The sequence below is a fragment of the Dipodomys merriami genome, unplaced genomic scaffold (genome assembly GCF_024711535.1).
Source record: "Dipodomys merriami isolate MVZ:Mamm:240054 unplaced genomic scaffold, mDipMer1.0.p SCAF_31, whole genome shotgun sequence".
Taxonomy (NCBI): domain Eukaryota; kingdom Metazoa; phylum Chordata; class Mammalia; order Rodentia; family Heteromyidae; genus Dipodomys; species Dipodomys merriami.
This window is the reverse complement of record NW_027204604.1, coordinates 12514993-12534152: the sequence shown is the minus strand read 5'-3', so window position 1 is coordinate 12534152 and position 19160 is coordinate 12514993. Positions and strand designations below refer to the sequence as shown.

Here is a 19160-nt window from a genome sequence, read left to right as displayed (position 1 = left end):
CGCCGCACCGTCGCCCTGGAGGCTACGCTCCGGCCAGGTAAAGCCGGGCACGACCAAAATGGCGCACAGCATCAAAACGGTACCCTGGTCACGTGCTGGGCCGGGGAGCGCCGGGGGGTGGGAGGCGTGGTCTGGGAGATGGCCGGCCCCGCCCCCGGAGGTGTGGCCTGGAGGGAGGGGGCGGGCCTGGAGGCCGGGTGCCGAGGCGGCGGCGGAGGCTGCAGCTCCCAGGGCAGGCGCGCGGGGCTCCCCGACTTGCGCTGCCCGGGCCGGGGGCGGCTCCCTGCGGTCTCCAAGCGAGCGAGCGCGGCTGCCCGCTACGGGGCCTTGGCGGCTGTAGGCAGGTGAGCGCCCAGAGCCGGGCGGGGGGCGTCTTTCCCGGCCCCAGCGCCCCTCCGCAGTTTGGGGAGGGGTCTGGCTAGTGCGTCCTTTTACTCTGCCGTGTCTCCGCCCTGCGTCGATGCTGCCTCCTCCGCCGCCCCTGCCAGCCTTGGCGGTGCCCTGTGCCCTTGGGGATGAGAACGGGGGCCGGCCGGGGCCCGGCTGGCAGCGAGGGCGTGGAGTTCGCCCTGGGCTTCGTGGGCTCAGTGGGAGGGGGCCGAGTGGGCTAGTCTCCCGGGTAGAAACTGAATGCGTTGCGCCCCAATTTCCCCTCCAGGAGAGTCAGGAAAAAGCGTCTCGTGAGCCAACTCTGCTCCTTGGGGCAAAGCGCTTCTGAGGGGCTGAGGAGGTGTTCGTGTTCCCGGGGCGTGGGGAGGGGGGGGGTCTTAAACCCTCCTGTGCACATCGTTACGCCCCGCGTTCCAGTCGCCAGTTCTTCATTCCCGGAGCTGCCAGACTCAGGTTGTGCCACGGATGCCTCCATCTCCGCAGTGCCAGGGCGGTGAGGTGGAAGGAGCGGCCGACCCGAGGCCTGGTGGGGGTGGGGACGGGGGTGGGCGCATCAGGAAGACAGTTGGGATGGAGATTCCTGAACTGGAGGTGGGAGTGGGGAGCTGACTTTTGTCCATGCAGCGGGGCGTGGGGGGTGGGGGTGGGTTAACAGTGCGGATGTGGAGGTTTTGATGGTGGGTGGAAGGGTGAGATTGGGCTAGAGAGCTTGGAAACTGGTGTGGGCGATTTTCTTTCAGAAGGAGGATGGATCCAGGACAGTGCTAGTAGGTGCTAATGTCACCTTTGAGTAGAGATTTGCTAGTAATATTCATTAGAGGGGTAGAGGAGTTGAGGTTGTTATTTAGTTCTTCCAGGGAGAGCAAGGGGTTAAGGAGCAGGCTCTGCTTAGCACGGTGAAGCCCTTCCTGGTGTGAGCTTAAGGGCACACCTCCAGCAGGCAGGTTTCAGGGACTTCCTGCAGTCTTTTTTGAGGTGATGGAATTGTACTGAGTACTTTGTTCAATAACCAATGAACATTTATTGGCCACCTGCTGTATACCAGACACCATGCCAGGGGCTTGGTCTTCTAAAGGCTGCCTACAGGTACCCTCTGAGTAAGCTCAGAGCATGTTATCACTCCCCTCTTCTACACACAGTTTAGGTACATTGCAATTGGTTTAGCAAGAGAAAGACCGAGCCCAAATGGATTGCAACCAATACAATCTCTACCATTATTAACTGGTTGGGTACTCCCAGAGAGGCCGCCTTAGCAAAACAGACAGCTTGTATCATTGCCCTTAGTTATTTCCTCAGATTTTGTACTGGCGTAAATGGTATCTCAAAGTAATGAGGTGATGGGTGGCACAGTGGTTTCTGGGGACCAGGAATATGATAGACACTGCATAGTGGGAGATACCATCTGAAAGATGGGAGAGCGTGAGGGATGGGGAAGAGGGAATTTCATCTGGGGGTGTTTGGTTGTGTGCTGCTGAGCATGTCATGATGTCACACTCTTTGAGGTCTGGCAGCTGCATTGTAAAGGAGGGATGGAGGGGTGGGGCAGGCAGGCTGGCTTCTGGGTCCCCTCTCTGAGTTGATTACTAAAAGCTTAGAACTAGAAAAAGTTACTAGAGATTGCTGTGGGGGTCTTTCTAGCCTCTGAGAATAGCAGAGCTACATCTGGGGTGAGGATGAGTAGTTGGGCTAGGGTGGCAATGAGGAGAGGGGTAAAGGCTTGGGGGGGGGTCAGGTGTTGGGGTGGTGTTAATATATAGGGGAACCAGTGGAGGCCTTGCTATGGTAGAGATACCCTACCCCTAGACCTTAGGTTCTGTTGTGTTGAATTGGCACAGGAGTTGTTGTGTAAATGAGATGCAATGTGTGGACTGAGTGATATGTAGAATTGTGTGTGTGTGTGTGTGTGTGTGTGTGTGTGTGTGTGTGTGTGTGCTGGGGAGGAGTAGTGAGAAGGGAAGACTGAGGGAGTGACCACTGACTCGGAGTTTGGGCCCCAAGTAGAGAATTGGTGGAATTGGAGGGGAGGGAACTGGGATGAGAGGGAGGGCCAAGAGTGTACTGCAGCCACATGAAGTCACCATCTGTCCCCCCCTCCCCTGCTGGCCTGCTAGCTCACTGACCTATAATTAGCTCTAGAGGGCATACAGCGCTGGCTTACAGGAGCATGGCACTTCAGGTGGCCAGTGGAGTAGAATGCTCAGAGTGGCCGTGGCTACATTGAGGATCTTATGCTAAGGACTGTGGTCCCTCTGTGGACTCCACACCATGGAGGAACTGCTTCTGGGTGATGCTGACCATTTGCTGAACTGGGAGAGGCCTAAGGGAATAGAGGATGGTTATTGGCCGGGGGGGGGGGGGACGACAGGCTAGGGAGAGGGAAAGCAGTGGGCAAGGAGTGCTAAGCAAAGAGGGTATGAGACTTAGGGCCAGGCCTCCCTTGAGGCGTCCTCTGCTGGCCATGGGCCTTACCACACAAGCGTGATTGCTGCCCAGCTCATTGTGCTCCCCACAGAGAGGCTTGGGGGCTACAGCCTCGGGCCCTCCTTCAGGTCTTCTCTTTCCCTAGAAGTCAGCTCTAGCACAGGGAAGCTGCTAGGCTTTCATCTGGGTACTGAGAGGCCTTGGCTTGGGATGTCTTCCTTCTGAGAGAGCTGGAAGAGAAACTGCCACCAGCTTATTCAATTGGTCTTACTCCACTTAGCTCTGACCTCAGGCTAGGCCAGAGACTGAATATTTGGCCACATTCTGTAACTATAGTGCTCTCTAACAGTTACATGTATGTCTGTGTTCTCCCAAGGAGTCTGTGAACTTCCTGAAGGTGGGGGTATATCGTACATGTCTTTAGTGTTCCTAACAGTATTGAATTCATGAAAATCACCGAGTGAGTGATTATTGGATTGAATTGAAGAGGTCTGTCTTCTGGTCATGGGTTGTCTGAAGCAAGGCCTCCTTGCAGCTAGAAGTATTTAATTTGGAACCGTGATGCCTCTGGGGTCCTAGTACAATGCTGTTACAATGGAATTGATAAAATGAAAGTCCCTAAATCTCTTCTAAAGCACAGTACAGGGGTATAGTTTTGAAACCCTGAGCAACATTGTAAATATATAGATTTTTTTTGTTAATGACAAACAATATATAATGTATATATTATTGTATGACAATTGAAAATATAGATATACCTAAAACAATTTTATAAGGTAAGTGTTGTATGCACTAGCTGATTTGCATGTAGAGACCTTATGTTGCCCAGCTAGTGAGTTGAGTCATAAGTAAAGTGAATAGCTGATGTGCTTTTGTGGCTATTTTCCCCAGCTAGATGACTGTCATTTCACAGGAGAAATAGATTTCCATTCACTTGAAGAATTACTTCCTTGGAGCGCTGAAGAATAACTCCCTCCTCATATAGTAGCAGTTCCTGAGGTATGATTGAGTGAACACTGAACCATCAGGGATATTGTAGTAGGAGCCCCACACACAGGGTAGGGGAATCTGTGTCCCAGTTAGGGGGCTTGGAGAGGAATAGCTGTTGGATGGAAGAACCCTTGATATCTGCTTCAGAAGAGAGCTGTCCTGAGTTAGGCTCAGAGGAGTGCTGCTGAGGGTGGAGGGCCTGGGGAGTGACAGGCCCAGGGCTTGGCCTTGGCCTTTCATGAGAATGGGCATACATTTTACTTATCCCTATCCCTTCTTTCTCTCTTTCTCTCTCTCACACACACATATGACTAGCAACACAGTCTCATGATCGCACACGCATATACGCAAAAGCTTTCATATTTCTGCTATGTTCTGAAGAGCACGCATTCTCTCTCCATCTTTCACATTCACATGTGTACACCATGTATTCTCATGACCACACACTGACATACAAGACCTCCCTCATATTCTCTTTCTTTATAAATTCTCTCTCTTTTTCTCTCCATGTCTTTATTTCTCAGGATAGAATATACTCTGGACTTCTCTCCCTGGCACCTGTCAGCACTTTAGTCAGTGTGTTTTCTTAACCTAATGTAGTGATTTCTTTCTTTTCTTTTTCTTTTTTGTGTTGGTTGTGGGGCTTGAACTTGGGGCCTGAGTACTGTCCCTGAGCCTCTTTGTGCTCAAGGCTAGCGCTCTACCACTTGAGCCACAGCGCCACTTCCAGCTTTTCTTCTTTTTGCTTATGTGGTGCTGAGGAATCGAAACCAGGGCCTCAGGCATGCAAGGCAAGTGCTCTACCACTGAGCCACCTTCCCAGCCCCTGCAAACATATTTTAGAACAATTGTGTTAAATAATGGTTTAGATAGATGAGAGGAAATGGCTAGGGTTACTGTATTCAATGTAAGTTCAGCAAAAAATGTACCTGTGTTCAGTGATTACTCTTGCTTTGGCTGAGTACACAATCTCTGAGTCTCCTGGAATGTGGACAATGATTGGTGGGTCCCAGAGTTACCTCTGCAGCTTTTCCAGGCTTATTGCTATGTTGTATTTGATGTTCTAGCTCTCTGAAAGGACTCTATTTTATCAGAAAAAGAAGTTTTTCTGTAGACAATAGTGTGTGTGTGTGTGTGTGTGTGTGTGTCCTGGGGCTCGAACTCAGAGCCTAAGTGCTGTCCTTGAGCTTTTGCGTAAGGCTATCTCTTTACCCTTGAGCCACACCTCCACTTTTGGCTTTTTGGTGATTAATTGAGATAAGAGTCTTGCTGCCTATGCTGGCTTTTAACATGCGAGCCTTAGCTCTCAGTCTCCCAAGTAGCTAGGATCACAGGTGCGAACTACTGGTGCCCAGCAGGTACTTATATTTTCTAAGCAGGTTCTCCACCACTTAAACTATGGCCTAGCTTTTTATTTTTATTTATTTTATTTATTCTTATTCTTATATTTTGTTGGTCATGGGACTTGAACTCTGGGCCTGGGCACTGTCCCTCAGCTCTTCAGCTCAGGCTAGAGCTCTACCTCGAGCCACAGCACCACTTCCAGCATCTTCTGCTTATGTGGTGCTGAGGAGTCGAACCTAGGTCCTATGCATGCAAGGCAAGCACTCTACCACTGAGCCACCTTCCCAGCCCCGGCCTTAGCTTTTTAGAATATTAAAAAAATAATTTAATTTATTTTTCAACAGGGTATCACTCTGTAACCCATGCTGGCCTTGAACTGATGATTTTCCTGCCTCAAACCAAAAAATAGTATATGGGCACAGTACCTCAAGCCTGCAATTCTAGCAATTTATGAGGTAAGGATTGGAGAATCATAGTTCTAGTTAATCTAGATTAAAAAAAAGTTTTGAGACTGTACCTTGACCAATGTCGTGGTGTGGTGATTCATGACTGCTATCTTATTGATAAAGGAAAGCACAAATAGGAGGATCATAATCCAGGTTGGCACGTTCAATTTAGGCAAAGTCCTAAGTTGAAAACAATCAGTGTAAAGGCTGGTAGAGCAATTCAAGTGTCAGAGCACCTGCCTAGCAAGAGCAAAACCCTGAGTCCAAACTTTAGTACTGCCCAAACACACACACACACAATACACATCTGACAATACTTTAGGGCTTTTTTAAACCTCTTTAGTATTGGAGCCCTAGAACACAAGGGAATCTCAGTCAGGTGCTTATAAACTGCCTGATTTAGAGATGATGGGACTGCAGTAGGAAAGGTGAGCTCAGAGTTCTTTGCATCTGTAGTACTGCTTCACTTTTTTTTTTCCACCCCAGGCTGCTTCTAAAAGCCCTTTGTACGAAGTCCAGTTTTCATGGCTGTCTGAAGGTAGAAAGGGTTGGTGACGGCTGAAATTCAGGTGTTATAGAGGAGAAACGATTCTGGAGGGTTACAGAAGCATGTAGTCCTCCTTTCTTCCATTTGTCTTTGTCATTAGTCCTCTTGGGGTGATGACAGTGAGGTTAGCTGTACTGTTGGGTGTGTTTAGGACAGACTTAGACTTGGGTTCTCCTGTGATTATTTGTGATACTTCCTTCTACTTTGTGTAGGTGCACGTGTGTGATACTGGAGCTCTTTTTTTTTTTTTTTTTTTTTTTTTTGTCGGTCATAGGGCATGAACTCTGGGCCTGGGCACTGCCCCTGAGCTTTTTCTGCTCATAGTGCTCTACTGCTTTGAGCCACAGCTCCACTTCCAGTTTTCTGGTGGTTAATTGGAGATAAGAGTCTCAGGGACTTTCCTGCCTGGGCTAGCTTTGAGCTTCGATCCTCAGATCCCAGCCTCCTGAGTAGCTAGGATTACAGGCATGAGCCACGGGTGCCTGGCTGATACTGGAGTTTTGAAGTAAGGACTTTGTGTTTGCTGGGTAGATGCTGTACTACTCAAGCCATATTTCCAGCACTTTTTGCTTTGTTATTTTCTGAATATGGTCTTGCTTTTTGCCCAGGCTGTACTTATACCTTGATTCTCTTAATCTCAGCCTCCCAAGTAGCTGGGATTATAGGATTATTGGAACCAGACTTTCTGGTTCCACCTTTCACCAGTGTCACGATTTGGGCAGTATGCTATGTGCTTGCCTGATGGGTGATAAGTCCTGCCTTGGAAAGAGATGTCTGGTGTCTAACTCCTGAGGAGAATCTGGAGAGACTGGTTCACAGATAGCCCCTGGGGGAAGCCTGCCTGTTCAGTAAGCATGTATCTCCTCCTGTGTCCGTGGATTGGGAAGGCCCAGAGAACTGATTGTTTGTGAAGGAGTCACTAGCTACTCTAAAACTTTATTCTTTGGAAATAGCTTTCTCTATCCACATGGAAAATGAGAGGGCTTCGTCTTGAGGGCTCTGGGAGCTTTGGCTGCTAAGAGTTAATTAACAGAATGTTTGCTAGGGAAAGGGAACTAGCAGTCTTCCTGTCAATGTATTGGAGAAGGTAGGCACTGCTGTCACCCATATTTCTCAAAGGGGGACTGAGGTTCAGAGAAGATAAGTACCTTCTCAGGGTCACACATATAGCCAGGAAGGAGACTGTGTCCAGTCAGTAAGCCTGCTCCAGATTGTATCTTTCAAGATAGGAGTAGGCCCAGCTGGCTTTTAAGAAGGTGTAGTTGCCTGGTGCTGGTGGCTCACTCCTGTAATCCTAGCTAGTCAGGAGGCTGAGATCTGAGGATTGTGGTTTGAAACCAGCCCAGGCAGAAATGTCTGTGAGAGTCTTACATCAGAAAACCAGAATGGTGTTGTGGCTCACAATGGTAGGGTGTTAGCCTTGAGTGAAAAAGCTCAGGCCCTAAATTCAAGCCCCACAACTGACAAAAAAAAAAGCTGTAGTTTCCAGAGGGGCAGTTAAATGCCCTATTCATAGGCCTTGAGCCAGGTTTTCCTACCTTGGAGTTTTTCTTTGATGTCAGTTGAAAAAGGACTTCCCAGATAGCAGTGGGTCACACAGATGTGTGGACTCTTTGCTGGAACTTCCAAAGCTAAGTAGGATATAGTTCTTACCTGAGGGTCTTTAGATATGATCATGTGGTGGAAAGACACGGAATAGAGAGCTGTCTTGGGTCAGTGAAGCCCAAATGCTATGCATTGGAAGGAATCAGAGAGGAGGAGGTGGTATTTGAGATGAATTTAGAAGATGGAGAAGGGAATCTAAGAGGCAGGCCCAGTGAAATGCAGAAGGTGTTGGATTCTTGCAGTGGTGAGCTGGACAGGAGAGGAACAGAAGCTTCTGGATGAGAGGGAAGGACAGGTGGGCAGCCTATGGAAATCCATAGCCAGGAGGGGAGCAGTAGCTTATAGCTGGGTATGGAGCCACCCAGGGTGAAGAGAGAGCTCTTGGTGGGTGATTGGTGCCTTGGCTGCAGGTCATTGCTTTTGGGAAAATGGCCCTTGTAATTGGTATGTCTTCTCCATGGCTCAAGGTGGAAGGGCAGCAGGGAGTGGAGGCTAGCAGTCGTCAGGCCACTATCTTCCTGATGAAGGTGGGGAGGGTCAGGCCCTGGTGCTTTGGTTCCTTGGGGGTGACGACATGCCTACAGGTTGCATTTCATTCTCTTGTCCTCCATCCCTCCCCCTCTTTGGAGTCAGTCAGACAAATGGAACCTTCAGTACTTCCTTTTTTTTTTTTTTTTTTTGTTAGTTGTGGGGCTTGAACTCTGAGCCTGGGCACTATCCCTGAGCTCTTCAGCTCAAGGTGAGCGCTCTACCACTTGAGCCACAGAACCACTAACAGTTTTCTGGTGGTTACTTGGAGATAAGAGTCTCATGGACTTTCCTGCCCGGGCTGGCTTTGAACCATGATCCTCAGATCTGAGCCTCCTGAGTAGCTAGCATTATAGGTATGAGCCACTGGTGCCAGCTCAGTTCTTCCTTTTATCAGCTGTGAAATTTGCTCACATGACTTTGACTCCCAGTTCTGACATGTGTGAAATGGGGAGAAGGATTATATCTTCCTCATCAGGAATTGTGAGGAGTAAAATCAGTTAATATTTGGCACATGGTAAATATTGATAAATCATAGCAGCTACCACAAATCATTATTATTTCTTGGATCACCACTCCCTCCCCATGGCCTCAGGCTCCCACCCTCCCTCTAGCTCCCCTCCTCTTAGCTCTGAAGGGACTTCCACGCTGAGGCTCCTTCGGCCCAGCCGTACCCCACCACAGTTGAGCACAGGCCCCAGCCTGCACAGTAAGGCCACAGTCTCACCCTTGCTGAGCTAGCTTGGTGGTTGAGGCCTGCCATCTGGTAGTCCAGTAGGGAGCCAAGAATATGTGTGTGGCTGGGCAGTGTCAGACCCAGGTGCCCAGTCCTCCTGTCGGTTAGGAAAAGATGGGAAAGCCAAGTTGCTTCAAAGTTTGTCTCCATGTTTGTAAAGCCAGAGGCCTGCTTTTCCCTGCCCTGCCTCCTCACACCCACTCACCCTTGAGTCTTCTTTTGCAGCCTGCCTACATTCCAGGCAAAGCCCCTGGAAGATGCTTGCTTTCGGGGCTGGCAGCTTTCACCTCTGAATCAGGACCTGTAAGTGTTACTTACAATTGTGCAGGAGTTGAGAGGCCTCTGTTAGGCAGAGATGATAATTGTTCTATTTAAAGATGGACCTGGAGTCAGAAGAAGCCAGGTGTCCCATGTGGCTGCGCTAGAGTTTCCTTCTGCTCCCTGGCTTGTGCAGTGTGTGTGCGTGTGTGTGTGTGTGTGTGTGTGTGTGTGTGTGTGTGTGTGTGTGTGTACATTGGGTCTTATAGCTATCTCTGGGGTGTATACTTGAGGCTCACACATTCCCACACATTCTATGTGTCTCTAGAGGCTCTCTAGCACCTGGTTTGTAGGAGGCCAGGGAAGAACAGCTCCTCGGTTGCCAAAGGCCAAGCTGGACCAAATAGAACAGTCTGCTCTCTCTTCCTGAATTCTTTGTCTTCCAGAGTTGAGGACTGAACTCAGGGCCTTGTACTTGGTAGGCAAGTGCTCGTCACTGAGCTAAATCCCCAACCTCTTCTGAGTTTTCCAGCACCTCTCCTGTAAGCTTTTAAAACTCTATTTGATAGCCAGGTGCCAGTGGCTCACGATTATAGTCCTAGCTACTCAGCAGGCTGTGAGATCTGTGAATCACAGTTCAAAGCCAGCCTGGCAGTAAAGGCTGTGAGACTCTTTTGTCACCAATTAACCACCAAAGAACTGGAAGTAGAGCTGTGGCTCAAGTGGTAGAACACCATCCTTGAGTGAAAAACTAAATGACAGTGCCTAAAGCCCCAGTACTGGCACAAAACAGCAGCAGCAGCAGCAGCAGCAACAACAACAATAAACCCTCCATCCATGCTGGGTGTGGTGGCACACACCGGTCATCCCAGCATTCAGGGGGACTACAAGTTCAAGATCAATCTGACCTCTACCTATCCAGAACTTGTCTCAAACATACAAGCCACCCCTCCCCCCCAAACAACAACAACACAAAAAGCAAAAACTAAAAACAGATCCACCCACAGGCCTGCCTTTATCCAACACTCACTTCTCTGTCCTCCTGTCACTACAGGGCGCCTTCTACTCCGCAGAGCTCTGCTCACCCATGGTCTCATCCCTTTAAGAGCTGTAGTTCAACCTTAGAGGTTGTCAGCCAGATGGTCTCTGGTGGAAGTGTAGCCCCAATCTAAGGCCCAGCTCTGGGTTTCTTCCTATGATGGCACTGGGGATCTTCAGGGCTCTGGCCATCCCCGGGGCACCTGAGGTCCTGAGCTCACTGTTTTTCCTGCTCCTCCTTCCAGCCCTCCCTCCCTTGTTTCCTTCTTTCGTTCCTCTGATTCCTCCTGGACTGTTTATGGCAGGGGTACAGGGACCCCAAGCATTCAGCCTTGCAGTGTAGAGCACTCAGTGAAGGGCCTGGACACAGTGAGTAGGAGATCAGAGGAACTGCAAGAGGGAGATGGGGAGAGGGGGCTGTGACCCTCCTCCTCCCCTCCCTACTGCTCTATGGGTTGGGGAGGGAAGTGTGGGCTGCCAGGCCAGAGTTCTATGTGCTGCCTTGGGGCCCTCTGGGGACCCTACCCTCCATGGTGGGAAGCTTGTGTCCAGTTTTGGTGTCTGGTTCTTGAAGGGTGGGGAGGAAGGAGAGCACCATTTATGGAGGTCTTCAGTGTACTCAGCACTGGGCTGGGACGCCATGTCCCTTTAGCACTCTTGTCCAATGGGAAGACATTGAGAGCTGATGAAGGTACTGACCCTTTTGTGGGCAAGAGGCTGGCAGCCATGGTTGGCAGAGAAGCTACCAGCTATATTATGCTTCCACATTTTGTCTTTCTTTGCCCTGACTACTGGGCTGCGCAGTGTCAGGCTCTGAGAATCACTGGAGCCATGTTACTCATATTGACATCCCTAGCTGTTGACTCCTGGTGGTGCCAGCAGTGATAACAAATGAATAGCCTCCCAGCCTGGAGGAGGTGGCTAAAGGCCTACTTGGAGTAGCCATCCTCCATCCCCACGTGGACCCGGGGTTCATTTCAGTCATTTAGTCACTGATCCAACACAGAGGTGGTAGCTATAAATCTAGAGTCAAAGACTGCTGTCTGCCAGGCTTGTGTGCCACCCTTGGCAGGTTTCAGAAGGAGGGAATGACATGAGCCAGAGCTGCCCCCTTGAATTATGGACATTGTAGTAGGTCAGGACTCTTGGCCTATCCCTGTGCCTAACCTGTGCCTCTCCAAGGCCTCAGCCATGTGTCCTCTGAGTGATGGCAAGCCCCACCATGCCTCTTTCCTATGACCCCAGAAGTCCAGTCTCTGTGGGATCCCCACCCTCGAAACCCTTTAACGCCATCCACACTTGTGTTGGCCCAAGTATATGGAAGAACTCTGAAGGGGCTGCAGGGCAGAGACCCACTTCCTCTCCTGCCACCCTTAGGTCTCAGGAGGGCTCTGGGCAGCCTGCTGGCTGCTCCCCTACCACTGACTGAATCATTTCTATATTTGGCCAGTGAGCCACGTGGGTGGGAAACCTCTGCGGCTGCACTGCTGACAGCTGCAGGGGGTGGGGCAGGGGCTGCAGGCAGCAGAGGCTGGGCAGCAGGCATGTGCATTCCTTGGGGGAAGTAAGGAGGTGCCACTGGAGTGAGTAAGCCTGGAGAAGGGGCTTGTGCCAACAGCTCCTCCCTTCTTTCCCCTTGGTTCCAGGCCTGCCCCCGTCCCCTGGATGCCCTTCTCCCCTTCCTTTAGCAGGTCCTCACAGAGCTCTCTTCTCCCGCAGACCACACAGCCTTCCAGAAACCATGGGTGTCGCTAGACCCAGCTGGGACTCTGCCAGGCTCCGGTGCTCAGTCTAAGACAAAGGCCGCCTCTCAGCCCTGCTCTTCCTGCCTGTCATGGCCACACTTGGATGCTGCCTGCTTGTCTGGGGACACAGGGCACTACGCCCCAGCCCTAAGAGGTCAAGCCGGGCCTTCTGGCTCCATTCCACAGGGGCACTGCAGACCCCAGACTCCTTTCAGAGCAAGAGCAACTGATGCCATGGCAGAAACCCCTGCCCACCTGTCTTCTTGCCTGGCACTGCCCACTCCGAGACCTGTGCCCTTCTGGGTCCTCCTGCGGGTACCAACCCTGTGAGTCCCTCCCCATCCCCTGACGTGGAGAAGGTCCTGTCCACCCCTACCATGTGTGAGGTGATGCCCACAATCAATGAGGGGGACCCTTTGGGGCCCCCCCATGGCGCCGATGCTGACGCCAACTTTGAGCAGCTGATGGTGAACATGCTGGATGAGCGGGAGAAGTTGCTGGAATCCCTTCGAGAGAGTCAGGAAACCTTGGCAGCCACGCAGAGCCGGCTCCAGGATGCCCTGCATGAGCGGGACCAGCTCCAGCGCCACCTTAACTCTGCCCTCCCTCAGGTAAGGGTTAGGCTCTGCACCTCTCTCAGCCCCTCTCTCTTCCCTGGGTCCCTTTGATTCCAGCAGAATTGGACCGCAACCTTTGGCATCTTTTCGCACATCAAACATGGAATACACGGAGAATTTGCTTGTCATCTTCCCTTTTCCTGTCACTTCAAAGCTTTTCTGCCCAGAATGGCCTCACCAGGAGAAATGAATGGAATTTGATGCCGGAAGTTAAGGCAGCCATAGTTGTCAGCTGCTTTGAGCCCAGTTTACCAGTAGGTGGCACCCTAGACTGGAAGGAAGCCTCTTGCTCTGCTTGCTCCTCACCCGAGCTCTATTCTGGGAGGTGGCAGGTAGGGAAATCACAGCAAGTGGAGGTGGGAGAAGCCTTAAGATCACCTAGTCCAGCTCCCTACTGCAGAGATGAAAAACCCAAGAGACGAAACATAGACAATGACAGGCAGAGCCTGTAAGCCAGCTGTTCTGACAGCCCACTTCACAGCCCAGTGCTGCAGTGCAGTCACCCTTTGTTGTGTCTTCCTGCGGACTGAGCTAGCTAATCCCTGCAGCCGGAGGTTGGTTCATCATCACTGCCATCCTGTCTTGTAAGGCTGAGATGGAAACTTGGAGCGATTGATCAGTTACTCGTGACCTGGAAGTTAGAGGGGCAGCTGCATCTGGGGCACGCATGCATCTTCAGAGGTGATGTGCTCCCTTCCCCCATCCTCTGTATTTCTCGCCATGTTGGCCCTGGAGCTCAGTGTTGCTTACTACTCCTCACTTAGTTGGTCATTAGATATTCCAGGCAAAACGAGAACTCTGAGGATAGGAAGGGGAGCAGGAACCTACTTCAGTTATCCTTCTGCTTGTGAACTCTGCCTGGTAACCAAGCCTGAGAGTAGGGTTGGCAACTGTCTGTTCTGGTTCTCAGGGATGGAGTGAATATCCTGCATTCTCTACTTCCTCTTAAGATAGAGATGGGTGTTGAAACCAGATTTGGAATGTATTACATAGCCCACCCTGAGCCTAAAAAGGTGCTTTCTTGGCCAGGGGAGGCAGCCCTGAGGAATCATAGCTCAAGCCTCAGTGCCAGGCTCTTTCCCCAAATGTAGGGAGATGAACCAGGCCTGGCTAGGGTGGGTCAGTTTTCTTCCCAGAGTTCAGATGTGCTGTTTTATTAACAAGAATATGGAGTCTGGTTGAGAGATGGTGTGGGCAGGTGGGCTATTCCTTCCTCATCATGTCTGAGACCCTGAATATAGCCTGTAGTAAATGAGCTGGTGTTGGCCCTGAGAGACCAGAAAGAAGGCACAGGAGAATCCAAATGAGTAGGAGAGAATGTAGAGGAAGATAAGGAGTCCCAGAAGGGTGGTTAGGTATGGCATCAGTGATAAAAATAGCTGCCTCTGGTGGTGTTTTCTGTACACCAGGCCAATTTAGCAATTCCCAGAGAGAATTGCTTACCTCTGTCTTCTGGATCAGAGAATGAAATTAGTTGGGAAAGGCTAAGGAATTTGTCCAAGGTCACATGACTAATAGGAAGAGCTAAGATTTGATTCCATGCCTTGTGGATGGCTCTGAATGGTTTTCTGGGGAAGGAGGAAGGCTTGTACCCCATTGAGGATTCTGGAAAGGTCCTGGAGAGGCTATATCCAACTTCGGCAGGGCTCTGTGGGAGTTGAGGGGGAGAGTCCACTGGGAGAAGGAAGGTGTGGCATTTGGAACTCTTGCTGGTGTTTGGAAACTGCACCAGACACACAGCTGGACTAGCTAGGACTTGGGTGATGGGAGAGGAGCCAGAAGAAAAGTTTGAGAAGTTTGTACAGGCTGAGAAGTTAGTACACAACTTTGTAGATGTGTTTTTGGGACAATATTCTGGTAGCTGTCCACCAGATGAGTAAGGGAGAGAGACAGGCTGCCCAAGACCAAGTAGCCACTCAACTTGAGACCAGAGGTGTAGAGAGCATCATGGCCCTTTAGTGGCAGTGTCTATGGTGTAAGGTAGGGACAGGCCACCGAGTCCTGTCTCTGGGTATAAGCATATGTGTGTGTGTGTGTGTGTGTGTGTGTGTGTGTGTGTGTGTATGTGTGTATGAAAGTGTATGTGTGCATAAATATGACTCTGTGTGTGCATGAATGTTAGCTGAGGGATGAAGCAGCACCAAGCCCAGGCCTCAGTTTCCATGTGTGAGCTGGGTGATCTTGACTTCCTTGACCACAGCCTTGATGGAAAGGGACAATCAAGGAAAAGGATCAGAGGTCTTCATGCTGTAGCTTCTCTCATTCCCTGTCCCTTCTTAAAGCTCATCCAGCCTCTTTTGCCTGGGCTGGAGTTCTAAGAGGGGACAGCTTTGGGACTTCTTCCTTTGGTTATGGATTCTTGGTGTGCAAGCGGGGAGGGGCTGCAGTGTAGGGCAAGGCAGCAACCTCTTCCCAATCACCTGAAAACCTTTCTGGTCAGTAGATAGGCTGTGATGGGCCTGGAACTGTGGAGTCAGGCTCTGTACCCTAGATGCTTGTCCTAATGGAAAATGATAAGCAGGAAGGGTCTTTGGCAATGTAGAATTGTGCTCACCAGAAAGGGATACTGAGTCACTGATACTCAGTGAAGCTGGGGCAAGTATTTTAGCATCAGGCCCTGGGCTGTAGCTGTGGTGAGTGGGGCTCCCAGGTAGCTAGGGCTGAAGCCATGTAGCAGTTGACTGGTCAGGGCTGCATGTGGCCTTGCTCTCCCCTGTGGTTCTTCTATCTTCTTGTCTCACTGGCCACCTGCAGTTGGCTATACTCTGGGTAGGGTGTGGAAGAGAACTTCCTGGGAGTTACTAGATAGAAGAGTCTCAATGTGCTGCTCTCCCCCCATGTCTGTCAGCTTTTGTGGTTCTCACTCCACCAAACCAGCTATGGTACAATCCTCCACAAGTTTCTGCAGATGCCATGAGTGGCTAGAGAAACGGAAAAGCTGAGCGGGAGGGAGGGTGGGATCTGCTCACATTGGTGGCCAAAGGAGGAAGTGGCTGCCAAGCAGACTCTTAACTTTCTCGTTCTTGTGTGGGGCTCTGTTCCCTTGGATCCCAACACACCCTTGAGCTTCACAGAGGCCTCAGACCTGGGCACTGTTGGGGAAGCTCACACTAGCTACAGGAGGATTGGTTGGGCTCCACTGTGTTGCAGGCAGAAGTGAAAGATGGGAGACAGTAGCTCACTATGGACTTGGGTGTGCAGGATACTACTTTAATCCTCAAGTACTGAGGCCTTGGGGGTTTTCAGGAATTTGCTACCTTAACCCGGGAGCTGAGCATGTGTCGGGAACAGCTTCTAGAGCGGGAGGAAGAGATTTCGGAGCTGAAAGCAGAACGGAATAACACAAGGGTAAGTGGGGGGGGGTGTGATTGTGTACATGTGTACACGATGTGTACATGTGTGCATGTGTTCATGCATGTGAGCATGTGTCCACCTTGACCAACAGGCAAGACCAGAGGCAGCTGCAGCCCCAGCTCCATCCTGACCTCGTCCTGCCTTGCATCATCCTGTCATATGACTTAGCCACCAGTGCTGGGCTTTTCTGAAGCTTCTGGGTCATGGAAGGGTTGGGGATCCTAGGGGAGAGGCTGGAGTAGATGTGTTGGAGGTGGATGTTGAATTAAGGAAAAACATGGGAGAATTCCAATATTTTAGCCGTGGTATGGTTGTATTTGTGCCTATTGGGTGATCTTGTGGGTCCTGCTAGTATCCTCCTGGGACACAAGCTCACTGCCCTCCCTCTTGCCCTCCCCTGCTTCCTGCCAGTTGCTTCTGGAACATCTGGAGTGCCTGGTATCTCGCCATGAGCGGTCACTGCGGATGACTGTGGTGAAGCGCCAGGCCCAGTCACCTTCGGGGGTCTCTAGTGAGGTGGAGGTGCTAAAGGCCCTCAAGTCGCTGTTTGAGCACCACAAGGCCCTGGATGAGAAGGTACCAGCTGCCCCTGCAGGCTCCCCAGTGCAGCCAGGTTTCCTGAGCCTCCTGTCCTGCTCAGATCTCTGCATCCAGTGATAAGGGAGGACTCTTCAAGCTTCGGAACCGTCCGTGTTCTGCCACTGGCCTAGTTTCAAGTTCTAGTTAGCGTCTCTCCTGGGACTTGCCTCTTGGCAGGCCCTTTACTTTTCCTCATACCTGATAGTAGTAGATCAAGCCCAGGCCCTCTAGTCTGAGGTCAACGGAGCCACTTTTCTTCCTCCATCTCCCCTTTCCTTGGGCAGGTGCGAGAGCGGCTCCGGGCAGCGCTGGAAAGAGTTACCACCTTGGAGGAGCAACTGGCAGGAGCCCACCAGCAGGTAAGCTGACGACCTGCCCTTGGTCTGCACATACAGCTACTGAGGTCCTGCTGACTGGACCTGACACAATGTATAGGAAGTTCTCTCTGAGTCATTGCCCTCAATGCTGTGCCCTACAGGTGTCTGCCCTGCAGCAGGGGGCAGGGGTTCGGGATGGAGTGGCAGAAGAGGAGGGGACTGTGGAATTGGGACCAAAACGCCTATGGAAGGTAGGTAAGGGGGATGCTATTTAGGAGGGGCCTCTATTCTTCAAGACAAGAATGGAAGTGGGAGCAAACCAGAGTCCCACAGAGAAATAACTTGAATTAAATTGGGGGATCTCTGCAGTATCCACTCCTCTTTCCTTCTTCCCACACCATAATCTACAAACAACAACAAAACATACGGATTTCTGTTTCTGTGCTAGGCATGGAATATGCTTTTCTACTTGAATTGTAGAAACAGTTTTTCTGGGGGTACACGGCAGAGCAAGGATGTTCGTCAGCTGTCAGGAGTGTACTAGAAGTTGCACTCTGATGTGGGGGCAGAGCTGGGACCTTCTCTCCCCTGGGGCCAGGCAGGGTATGGGACTCCCTGGGTGCCATGACTGACAGAGGACTTGCTTTCTCTGGAGGATGACACGGGCCGGGTGGAGGAGCTACAGGAGCTCCTGGAGAAGCAAAACTTTGAGTTGAGCCAGGCTCGGGAGAGACTGGTCACTCTGACAGCAGCCGTGACTGAACTGGAAGAGGACCTGGGCATAGCCCGTCGGGACCTCATCAAGTCAGAGGAGATGAGCAACAAGCATCAGCGGGACCTCCGGGAGGTGAGTGAAGGTGCATGCCTGCTGTCAGTCACCTCCTCTTGCTGGGTATGAGTGTTGGCACTCACCAGCTGGAGTGTACAAGTTTGAACACTTACAGGTCCAGGGTGGGCAGGGGTGATGGAAGATTGGTCAGGCCAGAATCTGGCAGAGGAGCCTATATCAAGCCCTTTCTGGGTTTTAACCAGCCACATGTGGGTGGGAAGGTACAGACAGGAGGAGGACAGGGAAAGGTTTTGCTCTCATCCCCTCTGCTTCTGCCCAGGCTCTGGCCCAGAAGGAAGACATGGAGGAGCGAATTACCACGCTGGAGAAGCGCTATCTGGCTGCTCAGCGTGAGGCCACATCCATCCATGACCTTAATGACAAGTTGGAGAATGAACTGGCCAACAAGGAGTCCCTGCACCGCCAGGTAACTACTCCTGATGGGGTGAGTGCTTCACTTGACACTAGGGCTCCTCAGATGCTGCTGCTCCAGAGAGAAGCCCGGCAGCAGGGTTGGGGGACAGGGAAGGGAATCTTGCAGATTCCTCATGAAAGGGAAATTCAGGCATCTTGAACAGTCAAGAACCAAGATTGTCCCTGCTATGTCTGACCTGTGACCTACCTCCCCTTCGCTGAGATGACATGTGGCTAGGGTCCTAGTACACTCTCTTGAATCTTTTCCTCACCGCACCTCGCTAGTGTGAAGAGAAGGCCCGTCACCTACAGGAGCTGTTGGAGGTGGCAGAGCAGAAGCTGCAGCAGACAATGCGCAAGGCAGAGACTCTGCCAGAGGTGGAGGCTGAGCTGGCCCAGAGAATTGCAGCTCTCACCAAGGCAAGTGTGTCGGGGGCCTGGGATCTGCCCTGTCCCCTGTGTGCTGAGCTCTTATGGAGCCAGGCAAGGTGTGGAGAGATGGGAGGCACTTCAGGCTAGAACCAGAGAACTGCTTCACACTGCCTGATGCTAGACACCACCTTGTTTCTGTTGGAAGAGCAATCCCGCCCTCATCACCCCACAGTTCTGTAAAAAAGAGGGTAAAAGTCCTTTTAGAGATGCATCTACATTGATATGCAGGATATTCATGATCACCTACAACATTATGGTTGAAGCTTTTCCTGTGGGGCTGGAATGGAAAGACTAGGGTTTTCATCTCAGGAAAGAGGAAACCCAAGAGGAGATAGGATCAAAGTGTGCATGGCCCTGAAAATGTGCAGAGAGAATTTAGGTCAAGCACATCTTGAAGCATTGTAGATGTAGGGATTGCTCCTGGCTGCTTGAAGATTTCAGCTTTAGGATGAATATAAAAAGGAATATAATCTTACCTGATAAGAGCGATGACTTTACAGAATACTCTTTCCTAAAAGGTGTGCAGGCTGAAACAGGAAGCTTCTGGAAGAGCTAGGTAAATGAATGCAA

The 19160-nt window shown here is 51.0% G+C and overlaps 1 protein-coding gene across 7 annotated transcripts in view; it reads left to right on the top strand.

Moving 5' to 3' along the window:
- Window positions 1-256: 256 nt before the first annotated feature.
- Window positions 257-19160, top strand: part of Ppfia4 (PTPRF interacting protein alpha 4) — a 52579-nt gene continuing 33675 nt past the window's right edge. For 5 of the 7 annotated variants that reach the window (XM_070041800.1, XM_070041799.1, XM_070041798.1 and 2 more), the window contains exons 1-9: window positions 749-843; window positions 12023-12659; window positions 15912-16013; window positions 16431-16595; window positions 16883-16957; window positions 17077-17166; window positions 17571-17762; window positions 18025-18171; window positions 18444-18578. In XM_070041800.1, coding sequence (XP_069897901.1) covers window positions 12426-12659; window positions 15912-16013; window positions 16431-16595; window positions 16883-16957; window positions 17077-17166; window positions 17571-17762; window positions 18025-18171; window positions 18444-18578 — 1140 coding nt within the window. In that variant the 5' untranslated portion in view covers window positions 749-843; window positions 12023-12425. Of the gene's footprint in view, window positions 345-748; window positions 844-3742; window positions 3811-5489; window positions 5601-12022; window positions 12660-15911; window positions 16014-16430; window positions 16596-16882; window positions 16958-17076; window positions 17167-17570; window positions 17763-18024; window positions 18172-18443; window positions 18579-19160 lie in introns of those variants that run through there. The other 2 variants (XM_070041797.1, XM_070041796.1) reach the window with 2 other exon arrangements.